The 21,834-nt window shown below is 39.8% G+C and overlaps 1 protein-coding gene across 1 annotated transcript in view; it reads right to left on the bottom strand.

Moving 5' to 3' along the window:
- METTL21C (methyltransferase like 21C) overlaps positions 1–3,867 on the bottom strand; it is a 9,101-nt gene extending 5,234 nt beyond the window's left edge. Inside the window, exons 1-2 of the mRNA XM_015823047.1 lie at positions 3,750–3,867; positions 575–714 (exon numbers count right to left, since the gene is read on the bottom strand). Coding sequence (XP_015678533.1) covers positions 575–714; positions 3,750–3,867 — 258 coding nt within the window. The remainder of the gene's footprint in view (positions 1–574; positions 715–3,749) is intronic.
- Positions 3,868–21,834: the final 17,967 nt, after the last annotated feature.

The following is a 21,834-nucleotide window of genomic DNA, read 5'->3' as shown; positions in this document are numbered from 1 at the left end:
GAGAAAAGGTGGCGGAACTCAAACCTGGCCACGCCCTCATCAAACCCTAGGACCGCCCCTTTAGAGAACAGGAATGCAAGTAAAATTTGGGAGGGGCTATTTCCGGTGTGGGAGGGGCTATTTCCGGTGCGGCCGGCCCGGAAAAAGGTGCCGGAACGCGGTTCCGCCGCGTTCCGGCTGAAAAAAAGCCCTGGTAATGTGGTGACCAAAACTGGATGCAAAATTTCAGGTGTGGTTTTACTAAGGATTTATAAAGCGGTACTAATACTTCACATGATTTTGATTCTATGCCTCATCAACATGGGACAAGAATATGTGATATGGGACAATCAATCAACATGGGACAAGGGTACAGCATCATGCAATCCATGTTAATCAGTTTAGTAATCACGATAATAGTCTTAATGTTAAGTCATTATGAATGTTGCCACTGCTCCCTCCACTATTAATATTGCTGGAGATGGCAATACTGATCAAAATAAAAGGCATAAGCAAGAGTAAATATTTACTCTTAACTTAAGAGATGTCTTAAGGTGTTTATTAAAAGTGTGTTGTTTTTCTGTACAAAACTTACAGCAGGCCATACTACAGCTCCAAAGCATTCAATGGATTCTTGAATGATGATCTGATGGCCAGCATAACAATAATGTTCTTTGTCAAAATAGTAGGAGGCCTTTGGAACCCATTTTGGCAATATTTTAAATACAGGTGGATCTGTGAAAGAAAAATGAACAGCAGTCATTTGTTTACATATTTTTTTTGTGAGATGCTATAACATTAAGTAAAACTATGTCTTCAGAAAGTTTGTTCTAAAATCCTCATAATACAGGTTAGTCCACAACTTACAGCAGTTCATTTAGTGACCGTTCAAAGTTACAACGGGATTGAAAAAAAGTGACTTATTATCCATTTACAACTGTTGCACTATCCCCATATTAATGTGATCAAAATTTGGTTGCTTGGCAACTAACTCATCTTTATGGTGGTCACAGTGTCCTGGGATCATGTGATCACCTTTTGTGACTTTCTTACAAGCAAAGTCAATGGGGAAGCCAGATTCACTTGACAACAGGTTACTAACTTAACAGCTACAATGATTCACTAAACAATTATGGTACAAAAGGTGGTAAAATGGGGTAAAATTCATTTAACAAATGTTTTACTTAGCAACAAAAAATTTGGGCTCAGTTATGGTTATAAGTCAAGGACTACCTGTAATTACCACTATAAAAAGAGTTACACACACACACACACACCCTATACACTCACACTAAATAAAGTGATGGTGTTTTTAAGAAATTCAGGCCCAGGTTAGCATACTGGTATGTTTGAAAATAAAAGCTTGTTCTGTTACAAACAGGACAGAAATCAGGCCCAAACTAATTATATAGATGTCCTTCTGCTTTCAGTGGAAGGGCTGAATTTTCTAATTCAAATTAAAATAGGTTGGGAGTAGGCCTTATTTCCTCGATATTTAAAAAGCACAAGGCACAGTTTTAGTCGCAATTGAAATAAGCATACAATAGCTGCAGGAATATCTGAGCACTAAAAAAGTCAAGATTGTGCCCATGACTGCACAACTGAAGGAATCCCTCCCCCATCTTTATATGTGGTGCATGCTTTATGCCCATGCCAAAAAGGCAGAGCTTCAATCATATGGCCAGGGCTGCCATGATTTGGGGACACTTTCCCTGGAATGGGACAATTAACCATGGGCACATGTCTGCGCCCATTTCACCGTGGGCCCCCATTATAATTTTGAAATAAAAGGTGTTTATCCCAAAATTATTAGGACTCTGAATATATCACTGCCCTGATGGGATTGGGGATTGGGGAGAGAAAGGATACGCTTGATATTGCTTTGGGAATATTATTATAAAGAAAAGCACTTAGTTTTATAACATAGTTAGAAATTAATCTCATATGAGGAACTGCTCGTCCTCGTTTTTTAAAAAAGAGATGACCTTGTTTGGGGAGGAGGGAAATGTGGGAGGAGAAAAGAGAAGGCAGAAGATGCCTGATATTGAAATGAGCCAGAAACATCATCCTAATACAGGGGTAGGCAACCTTGGCTCTTTTAATTATGACTTGTGGACTTCAACTCCCAGAATTCCTGAGCCAGCATGGCTCAGCATGGAAACCTTCCCATTTCTCCTCAGCGTGGCTGGCTCAGGAATTCTGGGAGTTGAAGTCCACCAGTCATAAAAGAGCCAAGGTTGCCCACCCCTGTACCTAGTAAGATCAAAGAAAATGTATTGACTAGGAAAATAATTGTATGACAGATCAGGATTAGTGGCTTATGCTTCTATTACAAGAAAATAATTTTAAAGAAGCTTCCCTTTGTGGGATTGCAGCCTTTGTTGCAAACATCTTTCTGGATATTTTCATATGCATAATGTCCAATTGTTCATATCCAATTCTATCTGGGGGGGGGGGGTAAGTCTTTCCCCCTCCCCTCTCTCCCTCTTTTTTTCTCTTCTCCGAGAGAATGACATTCTGTAATGTTTTCTTTTCATTTTTGCTGACTACAATTACAGAGACTGAGCTCGGGGTGCAGTTGATGGTTCCTTTTCCGAGAGGGGTCCTTCACATTTATCATGTTTCTTCCTCTTGGGGGCTTGGTTATTCAAACTTTTTGACATGTTCTTCAGAACGCAGGAAGCCTGATCCTGAAACTGAAAACAAGTTCCTAATTTCTAGATATGCTTGGAAGGACTCTATTATTAGCCAGTCTCTCCCTTTCAGAAGCACCACGAATCTCCGCCTGCTCACCCCCTGCCTTGCCACGAATCTGCAGCATTCAAGCCAAGGGACTCCCTGCAGCAGCGTGGAACATCTGGAAGGAAGCAGCTCCACCATCCCAGCCCTCTGCATGCACACAAAGTGCAGCAGGTGTGCCTCCGCTCAAACTTTCCAGTTTCCACATCAGGAAGCCGAGCTAAAAAGGGACCACATCGAATGGGAAGGCAGAGTAGGGATGCACAGTTACTTGTCCTGCACTCTGGATTGGCCAAAGACAAGTATCCTTCGGCAAATTGGCCAGGAGGAGGGTGCGTTGGAGCAGACCATTGACGGCGAAAAACGCTAGCAGAGAGCCAGTGAACAATAAATGCCCACAATGGGTCGGCTGCTGTTGGGGCCCCTCGATGGAATGGACGCAGACATGTCCCCATGGTTAATTGTCCCAGACCCCCCTTTCCCCAACCCCCGTGAGCCTCTCTGAATAGCTGAGATTATGAATACAGGTTTTCCTTGACTTACAACAATGACCATTTAAAGTTACAACGGCACTGAAAAAAGTGACTTATGACCATTTTTCACACTCATGACCGTTGCAGCATCCCCATGATCATGTGATTTACATTTGGATGCTTGACAACTGACATTTATGATGGTTGCAATGTCCCGGAGTCATGTGATCCCCTTTAGTGACCTTCTGACAAGCAATGGGGAAACCAGATTCACTTAACAACCGTGTTACTAATTGAAGTGATTCACTTAACAGATGTGGTGAGAAAAGTCATACAATGAGGCCAAACTCACTTAACAAATTTCTCACTTAGCAACATCAATTTTGGGCCTTTGCAAATCATTGCGATAAAAAATGAGGATAAATAACAATTCTCAAAATGAACTACTCGTGTTTTATCTGGTGAGCAATCATAAAGCAGCTTTTTAGCTATTACTTAAATGTGGTCCATCTATTCCATAGCTTAGAAGGAAGCAATGTGTTCATTTTAAAGTGCAACCTGAGTCAGGTAATAGAGAAGAATTGTCACTGTAGTCAACTTTGGATTCTTTTTCCTCCTCCTCTTCTGTTAATTTCTGAGCCATTTTAGGGAGCATCTGGTGCTTTGTAGAGATCATAGCAGGAATCCTGTTCAAGGAACAATCAAACCAGGGACTGTAAGTGCAAATCATTGTATTTCTAATTGATCTATCTAGCATCCTACTGTATAAAAAAGCACCATGCTAAAAAGCATGGTATATTTCTTTCGATCCAGTGCTGGGTTGCTCAAAAGTGTTTCACATGGTTTGTTATCTTAACAGTGGCAAATTAGAAGCCAAAAGGCAATTTAAGGAATGCTGATACCCAGTTCATATTCTGGGAAATCAGCGACTATTTTCCTCAAGGTTCAAGCACTTTCACTGGATTGAGGGAGAAACTAGTCTTTATCACTTCAAATTAGGTGGATAAACCTTTGGTGGCCAAAAATTTAATCAAGGTCCATGAGTGCATGGCACCATATCATTCCTGTGGCAGGATTGAGGGTAAGAAAGAGGAGTTTGGGGCTTTTTTTTAAAAAAAATGGAAATATGCCTCTTTCAAGGGGAATGGACCCAGCAGAGTGGCTTGAACACCATACCTTTGCCCTAGGGATTACCACATGGTCTCCGATCTAAGGATCAAAGAAGGCCAACCTGCTAAGTTTCCTGAGATCAGTCAAGGTGCTTTTAAAATAATATTTAAAAAAAAAAACGGATGAAAGGATTAAAAACATTTGGGCTGACATACTGCTCTAGAGTCACTCACCTTGTCCAAGATGCTCTGTTTTCCCTTTTTTTCTTCTTTTTTTCCCAGTTTGCACCCCCCCCTCCTTGTGCCTAACCAGTTGGGCCCCCAATGGGTACTTGTGGGGTTGCTTTTTTGTTTGGGTTACAAATAATCCCAAAGACCACCAGACGGCAGCCCAAAGATTACAGTCATTCCAAATTGGTGTCGACTTCTATCCAAAGCATTCTTCAAGCTGGGCACTTTTAAAATGTGTACACTTCAACTCCCAAAANGGTTATTTTAACATTCAGTCTTTATAAATGTCCTAATTAGTTTTTCCCAATTTTTAGTTTCCCATTAATATTTAAATTTAATATTTATAATTTCAAGTTTTAAGTGACCAAAATTCCCTTTATCACAATTCATCACAAAGTCTAATATTCAAGATACACATCTTATCTATTTGAATATATTCTATTTCTCACCATCTTATATCATCTAATTAATAATACAGTGTAACATTCTTATTTTCTATTAATTTCCAAATGTCTTAAATTTAGTAACCAAAATTTCCCTGGTTTCAACATCAAATACTTCCTCTCTTTTTCTCTTAGTGTCTACTATCTCATATTTAAGCCAGTACAGTTCTTATTATATCAGCTAAGTAAAAATGTGTTTATTACATTTGTCAGTATATTTTAGCTTATATCTATCTTAATTACTTTTACATTCAACCTTTATAAACCAATCAATATTCAAATTTAACTTTTGATATTTGTACTTCCAAGTTTTAAATGACCAAAGTCTTCTTTATCTCAGTTCATAACAAAATCTAGTATTCAAAGTACTCATCTTGTCTATTTGAGTATATTCTATTTTAATCCTCACTAATGAGTCAAAACCCCAATTTTCCTCAGCCTTATTCTTGCTTGCTTGCTTTGCCAACTCACCTTCCATATCCGTGCTTTTAAGTCATCAAATAGATTTTCCTCTGTTATTATATATGTTGTTTGAAATAAAAGAGGCCATCCAGTCTCCATTTTTTGGGAAGGGCTAACAAATTGTCTTTCTATTTTTCCATCTCAACATAGTTGTCCTGAAATGTTTATCTTCCCTTTGGTCTGTTTTTCTTCTTGATCCTCAGGTTTCTTTTGGTTTATATAGAAAGTCTTTTCCATTTTCAGTGTTGTCAATCCCTTTTCTGGGTTTCTCGTTAACTGTGTTTGTTGATCAGTTGAATCTTCTATCATAGTATTTAATTGTTCTATTATATTCTGTGTAGTTGGTTTTTAGTTGTAATCGAAGTTTGGGTTCGTATATCTAGACTGACATCTTGTTCTTTTCTGTAGCTTCTTATTTCATCAGTAGCTGTAAGAATAGTTTCATAAATTGCTTTCAACATAAAAAGTATCTGTTCATGATCTTCCATGTTCTCTTAGTAGTGTGTTAAATTAAAAGCTTTACAATCAGAGAATGAAAATAATTTTGTCACTGAGTATAAAACACAGCTGAGCGTCTCACAGCTGGTATCTGCCAAAGTCTTATCTATAGTCTGGGCTTCAAGCCAAGTCTCTTTTAGACAATAACAAGTAATATCAGGTTTAGCCACAAGATGTCACCCACACCATTTAAGATTTTTGGGTTTTTTTTAAGTCCAATATTTTTATAATCCTTTCTCAATTTTACTTCTTTTTTGTAAGTAAGAACCCAAATCTTCAATAAGAATAAGAAATCTTTTAGTCCTCAAATTTTAGAAAGATAAAAATCCAGTTATTTTTTTCAGCATTTTAAACTCCCCTGGATAGTCAGTCGCCGCTGTTTTTAGAGGGTGGGATAGAATTTCCCTTCTCTCTCTCCACAGGGGGGAAAATACTTTGGGCAGCTTATACAGGTGGAAAAAATAATTAGGATTGAAGAGCGGTTCAGATCTCACTCAGTCTCATCCGCGCTGCTTTGTAGGTGCCTGATGGTAAATTTGACTTCAGCTATCTGCAGCCTAGTGACGAGCCATATTTCTATGGCCGGTCTTTCGTCTGCCGGTTTGGAGGGCTGCCCCGGATCGAGTGGAAGGGCTACCACCCTCCTGCGATCAAGCAGGAATCCCCTCCATGCTTGTCGCCCCTAAAGGGCAACTTTCGATCCTTTCCAGGGTCCCCCAGGGATGCGAAATCGGATGTGGAGGATGGAGCTCGCCTTCCAAACGGCCAAGGCGGCTGCAGCGGCAAACTGGAAGTCCCAAAACATGTTAAACCATCTTAATGGCAACACATAGCCACTCTGGGTCATGTTTAACTACCATAGCAGCATTTCTTTGATTTAGGGATAAAGTATAGCAACTGATATTTCCAGTGAACACTAAGGAAAGCTGGCCCAAAGCTCAGAGCTGAAGAAGCTTCTTGTATGAGCAGCAAAACGTCTTCAAAGAAAAACAGGGAAGTCCAGTTGCCTCTTGAAAAAGCACCTTTGGAATATCCATGACCTGGATGACTGAGAATCTCCATAGACAATTGAAGCTATTATATAACCAATTTAGTGGCATCTGCTCTTCATTCATGAATTTCATTTAACTGGACACCAATATTTCAATCAGAATAGAACTGGAAGGGACTTTGGACGTCATCTAGTCCAACCCTTGCTCAAAGCAGGAGATCCTATATCATTTCAGACAAAGATTGTCCATTCATTTCTTAGAAGCCTCCAGTGATGAAGCATCCACAACTTCTGAATGCAAGCCATTCCACTGACTGATTGTTCTTACTGTCAGGAATTTTTTTCTTAGCTCCAGGTTGCTTCTCTCCTTCATTAGTTTCCATCCATTGTTTCTTGTCTTGCCTTCTTGTGCTTTGTAAAATAAGTTGACTCCCTCTTTTTTGTGGCAGCCGCTCAAATACTGGAATACTGCTATTATGTCACTCCAATCCTTCTTTTCTCTAGACTAGCTATATCCAGTTCCTGCAACTGTTCTTCACATGTTTTTGTCTCCAGGCCTTTAACCATCTTAGTTCTTCTTTGTACTTTTTCCAAAGTCTCAACATCTTTTTTGTAATGTGGTGACCAAAACTGGATGCAAAATTTCAGGTGTGGTTTTACTAAGGATTTATAAAGCGGTACTAATACTTCACATGATTTTGATTCTATGCCTCATCAACATGGGACAAGAATATGTGACATGGGACAATCAACATGGGACAAGGGTACAGCATCATGCAATCCATGTTAATCAGTTTAGTAATCACGATAATAGTCTTAATGTTAAGTCATTATGAATGTTGCCACTGCTCCCTCCACTATTAATATTGCTGGAGATGGCAATACTGATCAAAATAAAAGGCATAAGCAAGAGTAAATATTTCCTCTTAACTTAAGAGATGTCTTAAGGTGTTTATTAGTCAAAAGTGTGTTGTTTTTCTGTACAAAACTTACAGCAGGCCATACTACAGCTCCAAAGCATTCAATGGATTCTTGAATGATGATCTGATGGCCAGCATAACAATAATGTTCTTTGTCAAAATAGTAGGAGGCCTTTGGAACCCATTTTGGCAATATTTTAAATACAGGTGGATCTGTGAAAGAAAAATGAACAGCAGTCATTTGTTTACATATTTTTTTTGTGAGATGCTATAAAATTAAGTAAAACTATGTCTTCAGAAAGTTTGTTCTAAAATCCTCATAATACAGGTTAGTCCACAACTTACAGCAGTTCATTTAGTGACCGTTCAAAGTTACAACGGGATTGAAAAAAAGTGACTTATTATCCATTTACAACTGTTGCACTATCCCCATAGCAATGTGATCAAAATTTGGTTGCTTGGCAACTAACTCATCTTTATGGTGGTCACAGTGTCCTGGGATCATGTGATCACCTTTTGTGACTTTCTTACAAGCAAAGTCAATGGGGAAGCCAGATTCACTTAACAACAGGTTACTAACTTAACAGCTGCAATGATTCACTTAACAATTATGGTACAAAAGGTGGTAAAATGGGGTAACATTCATTTAACAAATGTTTTACTTAGCAACAAAAAATTTGGGCTCAGTTATGGTTATAAGTCAAGGACTACCTGTAATTAACACTATAAAAAGAGTTACACGCACACACCCTATACACTCACACTAAATAAAGTGATGGTGTTTTTAAGAAATTCGGGCCCAGGTTAGCATACTGATATGTTTGAAAATAAAAGCTTGTCCTGTTACAAACAGGACAGAAATCAGGCCCAAACTAATTATATAGATGTCCTGCTTTCAGTGGAAGGGCTGAATTTTCTAATTCAAATTAAAATAGGTTGGGAGTAGGCTTTATTTCCTCGATATTTAAAAAGCACAAGGCACAGTTTTAGTCACAATTGAAATAAGCATACAACAGCTGCAGGAATATCTGAGCACTTAAAAAGTCAAGATTGTGCCCATGACTGCACAACTGAAGGAATCCCTCCCCCATCTTTATATGTGGTGCATGCTTTATGCCCATGCCCAAAAGGCAGAGCTTCAATCATATGGCCAGGGCTGCCATGATTTGGGGACACTTTCCCTGGAATGGGACAATTAACCATGGGCACATGTCTGCGCCCATTTCACCTTGGGCCCCCATTATAATTTTGAAATAAAAGGTGTTTATCCCAAAATTATTAGGACTCTGAATATATCACTGCCCTGATGTGATTGAGGATTGGGGAGAGAAAGGATACGCTTGATATTGCTTTGGGAATATTATTATAAAGAAAAGCACTTAGTTTTATAACATAGTTAGAAATTAATCTCATATGAGGAACTGCTCGTCCTCGTTTTTTAAAAAAGAGATGACCTTGTTTGGGGAGGAGGGAAATGTGGGAGGGGAAAAGAGAAAAGAGGAGGCAGAAGATGCCTGATATTGAAATGAGCCAGAAACATCATCCTAGTAAGATCAAATAAAACGTATTGACTAGGAAAATCATTGAATGACAGATCAGGATTAGTGGCTTGTGCTTCTATTACAAGAAAACATCTTTCTTTTAAAGAGGCTTCTCTTTGTGGGATTGCAGCCTTTGTTGCAAACATCTTTCTGGATATTTTCATATGCATAATGTCATTTCATCCAATTCATTTTTGCTGACTACAGTTACAGAGACTGAGCTCGGGGTGCAGTTGATGGTTCCTTTTCCGAGAGGGGTCCTTCACATTTATCATGTTTCTTCCTCTTGGGGGCTTAGTTATTCAAACTTTTTTGACATGTTCTTCAGAACGCAGGAAGCCTGATCCTGAAACTGAAAACAAGTTCCTAATTTCTAGATATGCTTGGAAGGACTCTATTATTAGCCAGTCTCTCCCTTTCAGAAGCACCACAAATCTCCGCCTGCTCGCCCCCTGCCTTGCCACGAATCTGCAGCGTTCAAGCCAAGGGACTCCCTGCAGCAGCGTGGAACAGCTGGAAGGAAGCAGCTCCACCATCCCAGCCCTCTGCATGCACACAAAGTGCAGCAGGTGTGCCTCCGCTCAAACTTTCCAGTTTCCACATCAGGAAGCCGAGCTAAAAAGGGGCCACATCGAATGGGAAGGCAGAGTAGGGATGCACAGTTACTTGTCCTGCACTCTGGATTGGCCAAAGACAAGTATCCTTCGGCAAATTGGCCAGGAGGAGGGTGCGTTGGAGCAGACCATTGGTGGGCGAAAAACGCTAGCAGAGAGCCAGTGAACAATAAATGCCCACAATGGGTCGGCTGCTGTTGGGACCCCTCGATGGAATGGACGCAGACATGTCCCCATGGTTAATTGTCCCAGACCCCCCTTTCCCCAACCCCCGTGAGCCTCTCTGAATAGCTGAGATTATGAATACAGGTTTTCCTTGACTTACAACAATGACCATTTAAAGTTACAACGGCACTGAAAAAAGTGACTTATGACCATTTTTCACACTCATGACCGTTGCAGCATCCCCATGATCACGTGATTTACATTTGGATGCTTGACAACTGACATTTATGATGGTTGCAATGTCCCGGAGTCATGTGATCCCCTTTAGTGACCTTCTGACAAGCAATGGGGAAACCAGATTCACTTAACAACCGTGTTACTAATTGAAGTGATTCACTTAACAGATGTGGTGAGAAAAGTCATAAAATGAGGCCAAACTCACTTAACAAATTTCTCACTTAGCAACATCAATTTTGGGCCTTTGCAAATCATTGCGATAAAAAATGAGGATAAATAACAATTCTCAAAATGAATTACTCGTGTTTTATCTGGTGAGCAATCATAAAGCAGCTTTTTAGCTATTACTTAAATGTGGTCCATCTATTCCATAGCTTAGAAGGAAGCAATGTGTTCATTTTAAAGTGCAACCTGAGTCAGGTAATAGAGAAGAATTGTCACTGTAGTCAACTTTGGATTCTTTTTCCTCCTCCTCTTCTGTTAATTTCTGAGCCATTTTAGGGAGCATCTGGTGCTTTGTAGAGATCATAGCAGGAATCCTGTTCAAGGAACAATCAAACCAGGGACTGTAAGTGCAAATCATTGTATTTCTAATTGATCTATCTAGCATCCTACTGTATAAAAAAGCACCATGCTAAAAAGCATGGTATATTTCTTTCGATCCAGTGCTGGGTTGCTCAAAAGTGTTTCACACGGTTTGTTATCTTAACAGTGGCAAATTAGAAGCCAAAAGGCAATTTAAGGAATGCTGATACCCAGTTCATATTCTGGGAAATCAGCGACTATTTTCCTCAAGGTTCAAGCACTTTCACTGGATTGAGGGAGAAACTAGCCTTTATCACTTCAAATTAGGTGGATAAACCTTTGGTGGCCAAAAATTTAATCAAGATCCATGAGTGCATGGCACCATATCATTCCTGTGGCAGGATTGAGGGTAAGAAAGAGGAGTTTGGGGCTTTTTTTAAAAAAAAAATGGAAATATGCCTCTTTCAAGGGGAATGGACCCAGCAGAGTGGCTTGAACACCATACCTCTCCCCTAGGGATTACCACATGGTCTCCGATCTAAGGATCAAAGAAGGCCAACCTGCTAAGTTTCCTGAGATCAGTCAAGGTGCTTTTAAAATAATATTTTAAAAAAAAAACGGATGAAAGGATTAAAAACATTTGGGCTGACATACTGCTCTAGAGTCACTCACCTTGTCCAAGATGCTCTGTTTTCCCTTTTTTTTCTTCTTTTTTTCCCAGTTTGCACCCCCCCCCCTCCTTGTGCCTAACCAGTTGGGCCCCCAATGGGTACTTGTGGGGTTGCTTTTTTGTTTGGGTTACAAATAATCCCAAAGACCACCAGACGGCAGCCCAAAGATTACAGTCATTCCAAATTGGTGTCGACTTCTATCCAAAGCATTCTTCAAGCTGGGCACTTTTAAAATGTGTACACTTCAACTCCCAAAATTCCCCAACTACCCAACTTGTCTGGGGAATTCTGGGAATTGAAGTCCACACATCTTAAAAGTGCCCAGCTTGAGGAACACTGTGGTAGCCCTTGTAAGTGAGATGAGTATTACAGAGAAATCCAATCATATTTTCTCCAAGATCTGTTATTTATATTTATGGGCTATCCAATCCCCATAGACTGCAGATTGACCTGCAGCTGTCCTTCATTCAGACATCTGGTGTGTTGCTTCTCTTGCCTTCATTCTTACTGTCTCAGCTTGCTATGCTATTCCTTACACTCTCTCCCTGCTCTCTCTTACTATCCTTCCTTCTTTCTGTTTCTTTCCTGTCTTCCTTCTCCCTTTTCCTTCTTCCTTCTTTTTCTTCTTCCCTCTCTTTATTCCTCAGTTTATTCTTTCCTCCCACCCTCTCTTTGTTCTCCCTCTTATATTTCCTTCCTTCTCTTTTCCTTCCTTCTTTCACTTTCTTTCCCTTCCTTTCTTATTTCTTTTTTCCTTGTTCTTTCCCTTTTTTCTTTCCCTCTTTCTCTTTTCCTTCTTTCCCTCTTTCCTTCCTTCCTTCCCTCTTTTTTCTTTCATTTCCCTTTTTCTTCCTTCCTTCCTTCCCTGTCTTTTTTCCTTATTTCCCTTTCTTCTTTTCCTTTCCATCTACCTTCCTTTCTTCTCTCCCCACTTCCTTCCTTTTTCCCTCCTTCCCTCCCTTCTTCCTTTCTTCTCTTCATCTTCCCCAGACTGACCTGCCTTCCTCTCTTTTTCTTCCATTCCCTTCTCCTGCTGCCAGCCTGCCCTCCATGGACAACCTGCTGGACTGATCCATTTAACTGTAAGGCCTCATCAGAGGTTACAGATTAGCTTTCTGTCCCTTAGTAACAAAGGAATAGGCATCTTTCTCTGTTTTAAAACACACCCCCATGGGAAGTCAGCCCCCCCCCCCCGAGAAAGAAATGTTTTGGAGAATATTAAAAGGCAGAATATTATATTTCTCCAAAGGATCTTAAAGGCAGAAACCAACCCCCACCCCAAGTCTCTCTGCCCCAAACAGAAACCAGGTCTGCAGAAATGCAGATGTGATAATCTTGTCAGAAAGATTGGAGCCAAGAAGCTTGGATTAGAAAGACAAAAATCCCTAGAATCAACAATCCCTCACTCCAAAAAAATCCAAGACAGGACATAGTCATCAGCCAAACCTCCGGGGAAGCAGGATATGACTTTTGGGACATAATAGGATTAACCCACCACCATCAGAATACCAGAAAGGCACACTCAGACTCAGGTCAAAGTTCATGCCACAGGAACAACTCCAAACAAAAGCCCAAGAAGGTATAAAAACCCACCACTCCCTACTACATGTGGTCAGCTTTCCCAGAGCCGTCTTTCTGTCTGGCTCTGCTCTTCAATAAACAACAACCTTCTTTCTAAAGCAGTCTCCATTTTGTTTATTCCCAGCTTGGACTGGACCCTAATGAAGATTTTTCTTTCAACACCCCCATTAGAGGAGGAATGATAAGGAACTCCTCCCCTCTGCCTATCTCTGCAATTTACCCATTTCATTTTCATTGGCTCTGTTCTGGCTGAGGTTACCAACTGACCAACCCGGTTAAAGAGAGAAAGACACAACAGGCCATATTTGAATAACAAGTAATTAACACAAATAAGTTTACAAGGACTGTGTTCTTTCCCTCCTCCACTTTGCAACACTTCCTGCATATTAAATCCTCAATGCAAAGGAATATACAGAAATATATAGAAAGAACAAATGGGGGAAGGAAAGATTATAAATAATAGAACAGGCATTGTACATTCATTGTTCTTGGAATACAAGGAGAGAATCTCTGTTCACAAACACACACTCATATACAATATACACAATGTATCTCCCTACAGATAAAGGGGAATCTCCAGGATCTAAACAGCCTATCAAAATTTGCCAATTGCCAAATCATCCTGCTTAAATGATTCTCAGGTGATGAGGGCTGAACGTTAACCAATATTTGTTTTAAAACTTCAAACATCAATCAAACAATTGTTTAGATGTCCTGTAGAGCTTCCCAGAAGCCAGATTGTTGGGATCGTGGACCGAATAAGATGTGAGATGCTGGGTAGGTTTGCTCATTGTACTAAGTTGTACAAAAGGCAAGGTTGCGGTTGTGAGAACTTAACTACCCATCTTAACGTGGAGTGTGAATTAAACCATCATCTTGTGGTGGGTTTGGGCATTGCAAATTATGTGAATGAGCCAGAAGTGAGCTGCAGCTGCCAAACACAGTTCTAAGCTGCATTAACAGAGGGATAGAATCAAGATCACATGAAGTGTTAATACTACATTATAATGACTTGGTAAGGCCACACTTGGAATATTGCATCCAGTGTTGTTTGCCACAATATAAGAACGATATTGAGACTGTGGAAAGAGTGCAGAGAAGAGCAATAAAGTTGATTAGGGAACTGGAGGATAAAACATACGATTGCAGGAATTGGGCATGTCTAATATAATGAAAAGAAGGACTAGGAGTGACATAATAGCAGTGTTTCAATATTTGAGTGGCTGCCACAAAGAAGATGGGGACAACCTATTTTCCAAACCAACGGAAGGCCAGACAAGAAACAATGGATGGAAACTAATCAAAGAGAGAACCAACCTAGAACTAAGGAGAAATTTCCTGACAATTAGAACAATTAATTGGTGCAATGGCTTGCATTCAGAAGTTATGGGTGCTCCATTACTGGACGTTTTTAAGAAGAGATTGGACAATCATTTGTCTGGAATGGTATAGGGTTTTGCACTTGAGCAGGGAGTCGGAATAGAAAACCTCCAAGGTCCCTTCCAACAAATTAGATCAATTTGTTAAGCTGGAGTTCATATGTTGTGTTAACTCAGCCACTTTATCCCCCAAATGCATCTCTCCTTGATTAGTTTCCATCCATTGCTTCTTGCCCTGCCTTCAGGCACTTTGGAAAATAGCTTGACTATCTCTTCTTTGTGGCAGCCCCTGAGATATTGGAACACTGCTATCATGTCCCCCCTCATCCTTCTCTTCATTAAAATAGACATACCCAATTCCAGCAGCCATTCCTTATATGTTTTAGCCTCCAGTCCCCTAATCATCTTTGTTGCTCTTCTTTGTTGTCTTTTCATTAAATAAGGGTGCCAATATATTACATTCCCAAATTTAACACCTTTTGGTGTATAAGCTATGCATCCAAACTGTGCATCATGTTGTTCAACATGAATTCAATACAATACAAATACATTGCAGATTAAAAATTAAATTAAAATTAGAAAATACAATACAATTAAATATTCCATATTGAACAAGTAAAGTAGAGGGATGCCAAAGAGACTCTTCAGCCAGGCTGTCGTTGCTCTAGAGCAGGGGTAGGCAACCTTGACTCTTTTATGACTCATGGACAACCTGGCAAGCTGGCTCAGGAATTCTGGGAGTTGAAGTCCACGAGTCATAAAAGAGCCAAGGTTGCCTACCCCTGCTCTAGAGCTTCCTCAGCCAACTTTTCAAAGTTATACTCAAAGCCTTCCATCCTATTTGTATTTTTGGTAGAAGTACAGGTAGTCCTTGACATACGACTGTGATGGAACCCTGCCCATTACGGTTGTATGTCATATCGATTGTAAAATTGGGTCAGTCACATGACCAACCTGATTTTATTACCTTTTTGGGGGGCAGTCATTAAGCAAACATAACAATTTTAAAATGACGAAACAATCGTAAAATGTGGCCATGTGACTGCAAGATGCAACAAGCAGCTTTAATGCGGCCATGTTGTGAGCACCTGAAATGTAGTCACATGATCATAGGGAGGATGACCTTGGGAACTTCGGAACGGGTCATAACTTCTAACAGTCGCTAAGCAAACAGTCGTAAGTCAAGGGCTACCTATATTTGAAAGCTGTCTTGGAATAGTCTTGGAATACTGATGTAGTTTCCATCCACTGCACCATGACTCCAGCAGACAACTTTGGTCTGAACCCAAATGTTCATGTCAGCCTCAAACACATATAACATTGGGCAAAACTCATTTAACAAATGTCTCACTTAACAACAGAAACGTTGGGCTCAATTCTGGTCATAAGTCAAGGACTACCTGTATATGTTTCAACTGGCTTTTCTTTATGTTTGGCGAAGCTATTAATTAATAATATCCAAATACTCTTAATGTCTTCATAAAAAATAACAGATATTAATTCAAATTAATAAGATGTGAAAAGGGAAAAGCAAGTGCTTTCCATCCAGCTTTCCACTTCATTTTTAATTTTAATTCCTAATGTGTAAGAATAATTTAAATATAATACCCACTAGATGTCCTCAAAACCTTATGCCAGGGGAAAAAAATCTGTCATATTCAAAGCTTGCATACATTACAAGTGTAATAAGGAAGACTCCCTCGTGATCATAATTCAAAGCTGTTTACACACTGCCTTATATTCTAAGTAAGGCACAAATCACTAATCAGACTAATCACTAATCAAGGTAGGGATTTTGAATTTATTTTCATACTGAAGTTGCCAGATGCAGTTTTAATGTCTGATCTATATTACTGATTTTCCATATAACAGACATACTGGAGAACCTGAAGGTAAGTAAAGACGTCACAAATTTTGTTAAAAACTTCCGGGTGGGGGAGGCTAAAATTGCCATGAAAATTTAACAAGCTGGTTGACAAGCCATCACTTTTCAACTTCTTGTATTAGCGGCATGCATACAAAACAAATATGTACAAATGGAATTTACACACCGGGAACTTTGAGTGAGCCTCCTATAAAATGAATGGGAGCTGTTTTCGAGAAGCTGGGAGGGAGGAATTTCACAGGGAAATTGTTCAAAGATTGTGCCCTCAACATCAATCATCAGTTTTTCTTTTAGTTTGATTTCCCCTTTAGAAATGTCAAGCACTCATACTTGCTAAAGCCAAATAACAGCTTTCTCACACATTTATTGTTGCATTTGCTTTTGTGGTTCATGGTGCATTTCATCAAATAAAAAGTTTACTTTGTTCTGCCTTTTGAAAGTTTGTTTTTTTTCAGCTCAAAAAAAATCATCCTCCACAAATCTTTTCAAAGTTAGGTTTTTTTTTTCTTTTCAGATTCTGAATTCTCCCTTAAAAGTTACGCTTCTAACTGTGACTAATAGACTACTGGTTGATTATACATCTTGATTGACCTAACAACCACCTGTTCTGCCCCTTATCCAAGATATGTATTAAAAATAAACCTGAAGTTTAAAATGCCCATCCCATATGTCTCAGCACATTCATTTCTCCTTTTACTTGCAGAAAAAATAAATCTAGCATTAAAATTTACCTGGAAAGTGGATTAATCCAGATGTCAAAGATCCGAATTCTTAGCTGAGAGATTTGAAGAAGCCCTGTGTCTTTTTATAGTAAAGGTGTGCTGTAAGATCTTGACTGAGGCAAAGGAGGTGGGGCCATTCTCCAGTCCATTTAGGGATTTTTAAAAAAAGCACAGACAATCATAGTTTTGATTACCACCCGGGTATGTAAAAACAAGAGAGAATAAACATCTTATAATTGTAATTAGAAATTGATATGACGATAAGAATTGAAACATGTTGCATACCCACACAATGAGTATAAAATAAAACCAGCAGCATAAATCTTTTAGGAAATTACCTAGAATTAAATCATAAACTGAGCTTCTCTAGCTCATAATTCTATCTACTGTCGAGAGACTCAAAATCATTAATTTGAATGTAGGTAAAGTACGTGACATGTAGTAACACCTTTCCCATTATATAGTCATTGACTTATGAGTATTCATTAATTCTTTTGTTTGTTTTGATGTCAATCATCTTAGGTAAACTTTTGGTATCTCATTAATTCCCAAATAATATGAAGCCAAAAAAATAAATTAGTAGTAGAATTTACATTAAAATCATCCCATTATAAAGTCGGAGGGTAGTTGGATGGACATTTACTTCATTCTTCTAGATCAGCAGTCCCAAACCTTTCTGGCTCTGCAGACTGGCAGCATTGGGGGGGAGGGGATGGTTTTGCACACTTATCCACCACTTATGCAACCAGTTCCCAACTGGCTGTGGACTGGTACTGGTCTGTGGACCAAGGATGGGGATCCCTGTTCTAGCTGATGCAAGAATGTGGATGATCTGATGTTGTTCTCCTGATATTGCCAATTACAATTATCTGCCCCCAAAAAGTACTTTCATATTAACTCAAAGATGCTTTTTCAGGAGGCAACTGGACTTCCTTGTTTTTCTTTGAAGACGTTTCACTTCTCATCCAAGAAGCTTCTTCAGCTCTCACTGGATGGTGGGGAATGGAAGGATTTATATTCCTTGCAGACAGCTGGTCATTTGCATCTTTGTAGAGAATCGTTGAGGCAATTTGGAAGTTGACCTGTGTCCTCAGGGTCACCTGAGCAGTGCAAATGTGTGTGGAGCCTTCTTGGCTGCAGGATGTTTTCTGACCTGTGTCCCTTCATTGTTGAAGACAGGCGCAGGCTGTTGGGGATGAGTCTATGTTGTCTGCCTCTCAAACTGAAGCGCAAATGGTTCCTGTAGTCTGCAATGTTTTCTAGAAATCCATTCATACTCTCGCACCATTCGGAAGGTGTTCATCCCAAAGTGCATAGCTAAATGTCTATGGAGATTCTCAGTCATCCAGGTCATGGCTGTCTCAAAGGTGCTTTTTCATCTTTCTTCAAAGAAAAACAAGAAAGTCCAGTTGCCTTCTGAAAAAGCACCTGGATGACTGAGAATCTCCATAGATACTTTCATATTAAGTATGAGTGGGTGGCTGGGCAGCTTGTCATATACTGTACCACCACCACCACCATCCCATTCAGAGATCCCTCAGAATCCCCAAGCAAGCAGAGCCAAACTATTTGATCTAGGGTCAGATATTTAAGGGAACGGGGAAAGAAATTGAAAGTATGTTTTCTATTTTAGAGAGGTTTAAGGGAGACAGTATACTGTTAAATCCTCACCCAAAAATTGGGCTGATTTTTCTCTTTTTCAGGAGTTTTAGAATTCTATATGTTATTTTTAAAGAAGATATTGAAGAATATAAATTGCTATTTATTTGTTTTTATTTGCAGGGAGTTCTTGACTTACAAGGACCATTCAAAGTTACAACACTGTGTACAAAATGAGTTATGATCATTTTTCACACTGAAAACCGTTGCAGCATCCCCATGGCTATGTGATTTACATTCAGATGCTTGAACAACTGACTCACATTTATGACGGTCGCAGTGCCCCGGGGTCATGCGATCACTTTTTGCGAACTTCTGACCAGCAAAGGCAATGGGGGAAAGCCCGATTCATTTTAACAACCGTGTTGCTAATTTAATCACTGCAGTGATTTGAAAAGTTGTAAAATGGGGCAAAACCCACTTAACAAATTTCTCACTTAGCAACATAAATTTGGGGCTCAATTGTGGTCGTACGTTAAGGACTACCTGTATTTATATCCCACCTTTATTATTTTTACAAATAACTCAAGGCGGCGAACATATCCAACATACCTTCTTCCTCCCGTTTTCCCCACAGCTGTGCTGAGAGAGTGTGATTGGCCCAAAGTCACCCAACTGGCTTTCAGAGCTAAGGTGTGACTTGAACTCTCCCACTTTCTACTTTAGTGCCTTAGCCGCTAGACAAAACTAGCTCTATTTAAAGCAATAAAGAAAAAGAAATATGTGGCTGGAGAGATGTTGTGGATCCCATCTGCTAAGGATGAGACTTAAGAGAGAAGCTTTTTCTGCTGTGAACCCCACCCTATGAAACATCATTTCCCAAGAGGTGGGGTTAGCCCCAACCTTATGATCTTCTGGAAAGCCTCAAAATCAAGCCTGGACCTTGTGCATCAGCTGCACCGCATGTAACATTCTGTTTTCAACCCATCGTGATCTAGTTGTTATTTATGTTTAAGAGGTTTTCATAATATGTTTTGATTGTTAGTTTTGTTGCTCAGAGTCATCTTATGTGAGATTGGAGGGGGGGAATATAAATTTGAGAAATAAATGTATAAATAAATATTTTCCTTTATATGACATTATCTTTTTGGAGTCAGATTCATTACTAAAGTCTGAGTGCTGGCCTAGCATTCAACCAATATTTGATTTTGATTGTGTGAGTGTTGAAATCCCACTTTCGGAGAGAAAAGTTGTATGTAGGGTATGTATATATAATTGAAACCTGAGCAAGTCCTTCCAAAGAATAGAATAGAATAGAATAGAGTAGAGTAGAGTAGAGTAGAGTAGAGTAGAGTAGAGTAGAGTAGAGTAGAGTAGAGTAGAGTAGAGTAGAGTAGAGTAGGTAGCAAAGGTGAGGCTACCTAAGAAAACCAGCTAACATGTTGTGCTGTTAGGATTTTAAAACAATTGTAATAAACTAAGCAGAGTCTTGCATTACTGTTTAGAAAAAGGTTTGTTTTCTATGAAACATATTTTATCAGAGGCAATGATAGAAGCATCTCAGAGGAAAATGCCTAAGGGACTTAAATCAGGTCTTGGCAAACCTTACATCGTCAAGTTATTTGCACATGAAGTAAGTAATACAGCATGAGCATAATATGCTAGGAATGAAACGGGCAACAGTTATGTGTTCTGGAAAATAATAGCAATCCTTATGGAGCTTTAGAGATTGCCCTGTAGTCTCTCATGAGGTGGATCAGAGGAATTGTTTGACTAATAACATGCCATGTTTTACAATACATCCCTTTGAAGAACCAAAATAAAATGCCCTATGTTAAACTGGCCTTGTTCCCAACTAAAAGATATAGAATTACATCCTAAATCTACTTCAATTAAAAATTTGCCTTCTCAGACATTTTGAGTTCATTGTATAATGTAGTCAGTGGTTTAAAATTGGCCTCTGGTTGCTTAAATATGCAAGAAATGCTGTATGGTTTGTGTATGTCACAAGCCTTCCAAATTTAATATTATTGATCTGCATGTATGTATCTGGTAAATCATGTCAGATTGGGAAGCTAAGGGAGTACTTCCTTGCTTATGCTTGGTTGGAGGGTCATCAAGCATAGACTAGATTAGAACATTGAAAAAAACATTGCTTTAGAGCAGTGGTTCTCAACCTTCCTAATGCCGCGACCCTTTAATACAGTTCCTCATGTTGTGGTGACCCCCAACCATAAAATTGCCAGGGCTTGCATGGTCGCCGGCGGCGGGGAGCGCATCAGCGGCCATTGGGGACCACGCCAGCGATTCTGTGCCACAGAGGCTTGAGGCGCGGGACGTGGAGCGGCACAATGCCGTGGGAGGCAGCAGGACGGGGGAGGGGTTACCGGCATCCTGCCGGCCGAACTCTGGAAGCCTGCCTGAATGAAGAATTTTAGGGGGAGTTGAAAGCGAGACAGCTTCCTAAGACCATCGGAAATATGTGTTTTCCGATGGTCTTAGGTGACCCCTGTGAAAGGGTCGTTTGACCCCCAAAGGGGTCGCGACCCACAGGTTGAGAACCGCTGCTTTAGAGGGTCTATGACAATTCTTTGCAGCCAACTCACCACGGCCAACTTGCTGTGGGACAACTCACCATGGCCAACTCACTGCAGGACAAGAGTTACACAAATAACAAAGAAACGGTGGAATAGAATCATTAAAGAAAGGATGCAAAAGGAGCGTCAGAATGAAATGTGAATGGCAAAAATTAGAATATTTTTTTATTTATTTTAAATAATTAAATAGAATTGTTATGGGAGCTCACTCCATCTCATTTCTGGGCTGGCAGTTCCAGAGTCATTAAGTCTCCCTCTCACCATTGAATTTCATTTTGTTAGATAAGGACCAATATTCAAGTCTGTCAAGATCCTTCTGGATCTTAAGCCTATCTTCTGGGTATTGGCTATTCCTGCCAGCTTGGTGTTGTCTGCAAATTTGATGAGTTGCCTTCTATCCCCTCATTTAAATTGCTTATGAAGATGTTGAAAAGTACTGGGCCTAAGACAGAACTTTGGGGTATCCCACTGCT

The sequence above is a fragment of the Protobothrops mucrosquamatus genome, unplaced genomic scaffold, assembly GCF_001527695.2.
Source record: "Protobothrops mucrosquamatus isolate PMUCROS unplaced genomic scaffold, P.Mucros_1.0 scaffold1754, whole genome shotgun sequence".
Classification (NCBI taxonomy): Eukaryota; Metazoa; Chordata; class Lepidosauria; order Squamata; family Viperidae; genus Protobothrops; species Protobothrops mucrosquamatus.
This window is presented reverse-complemented; position numbering and strand designations above follow the sequence as displayed.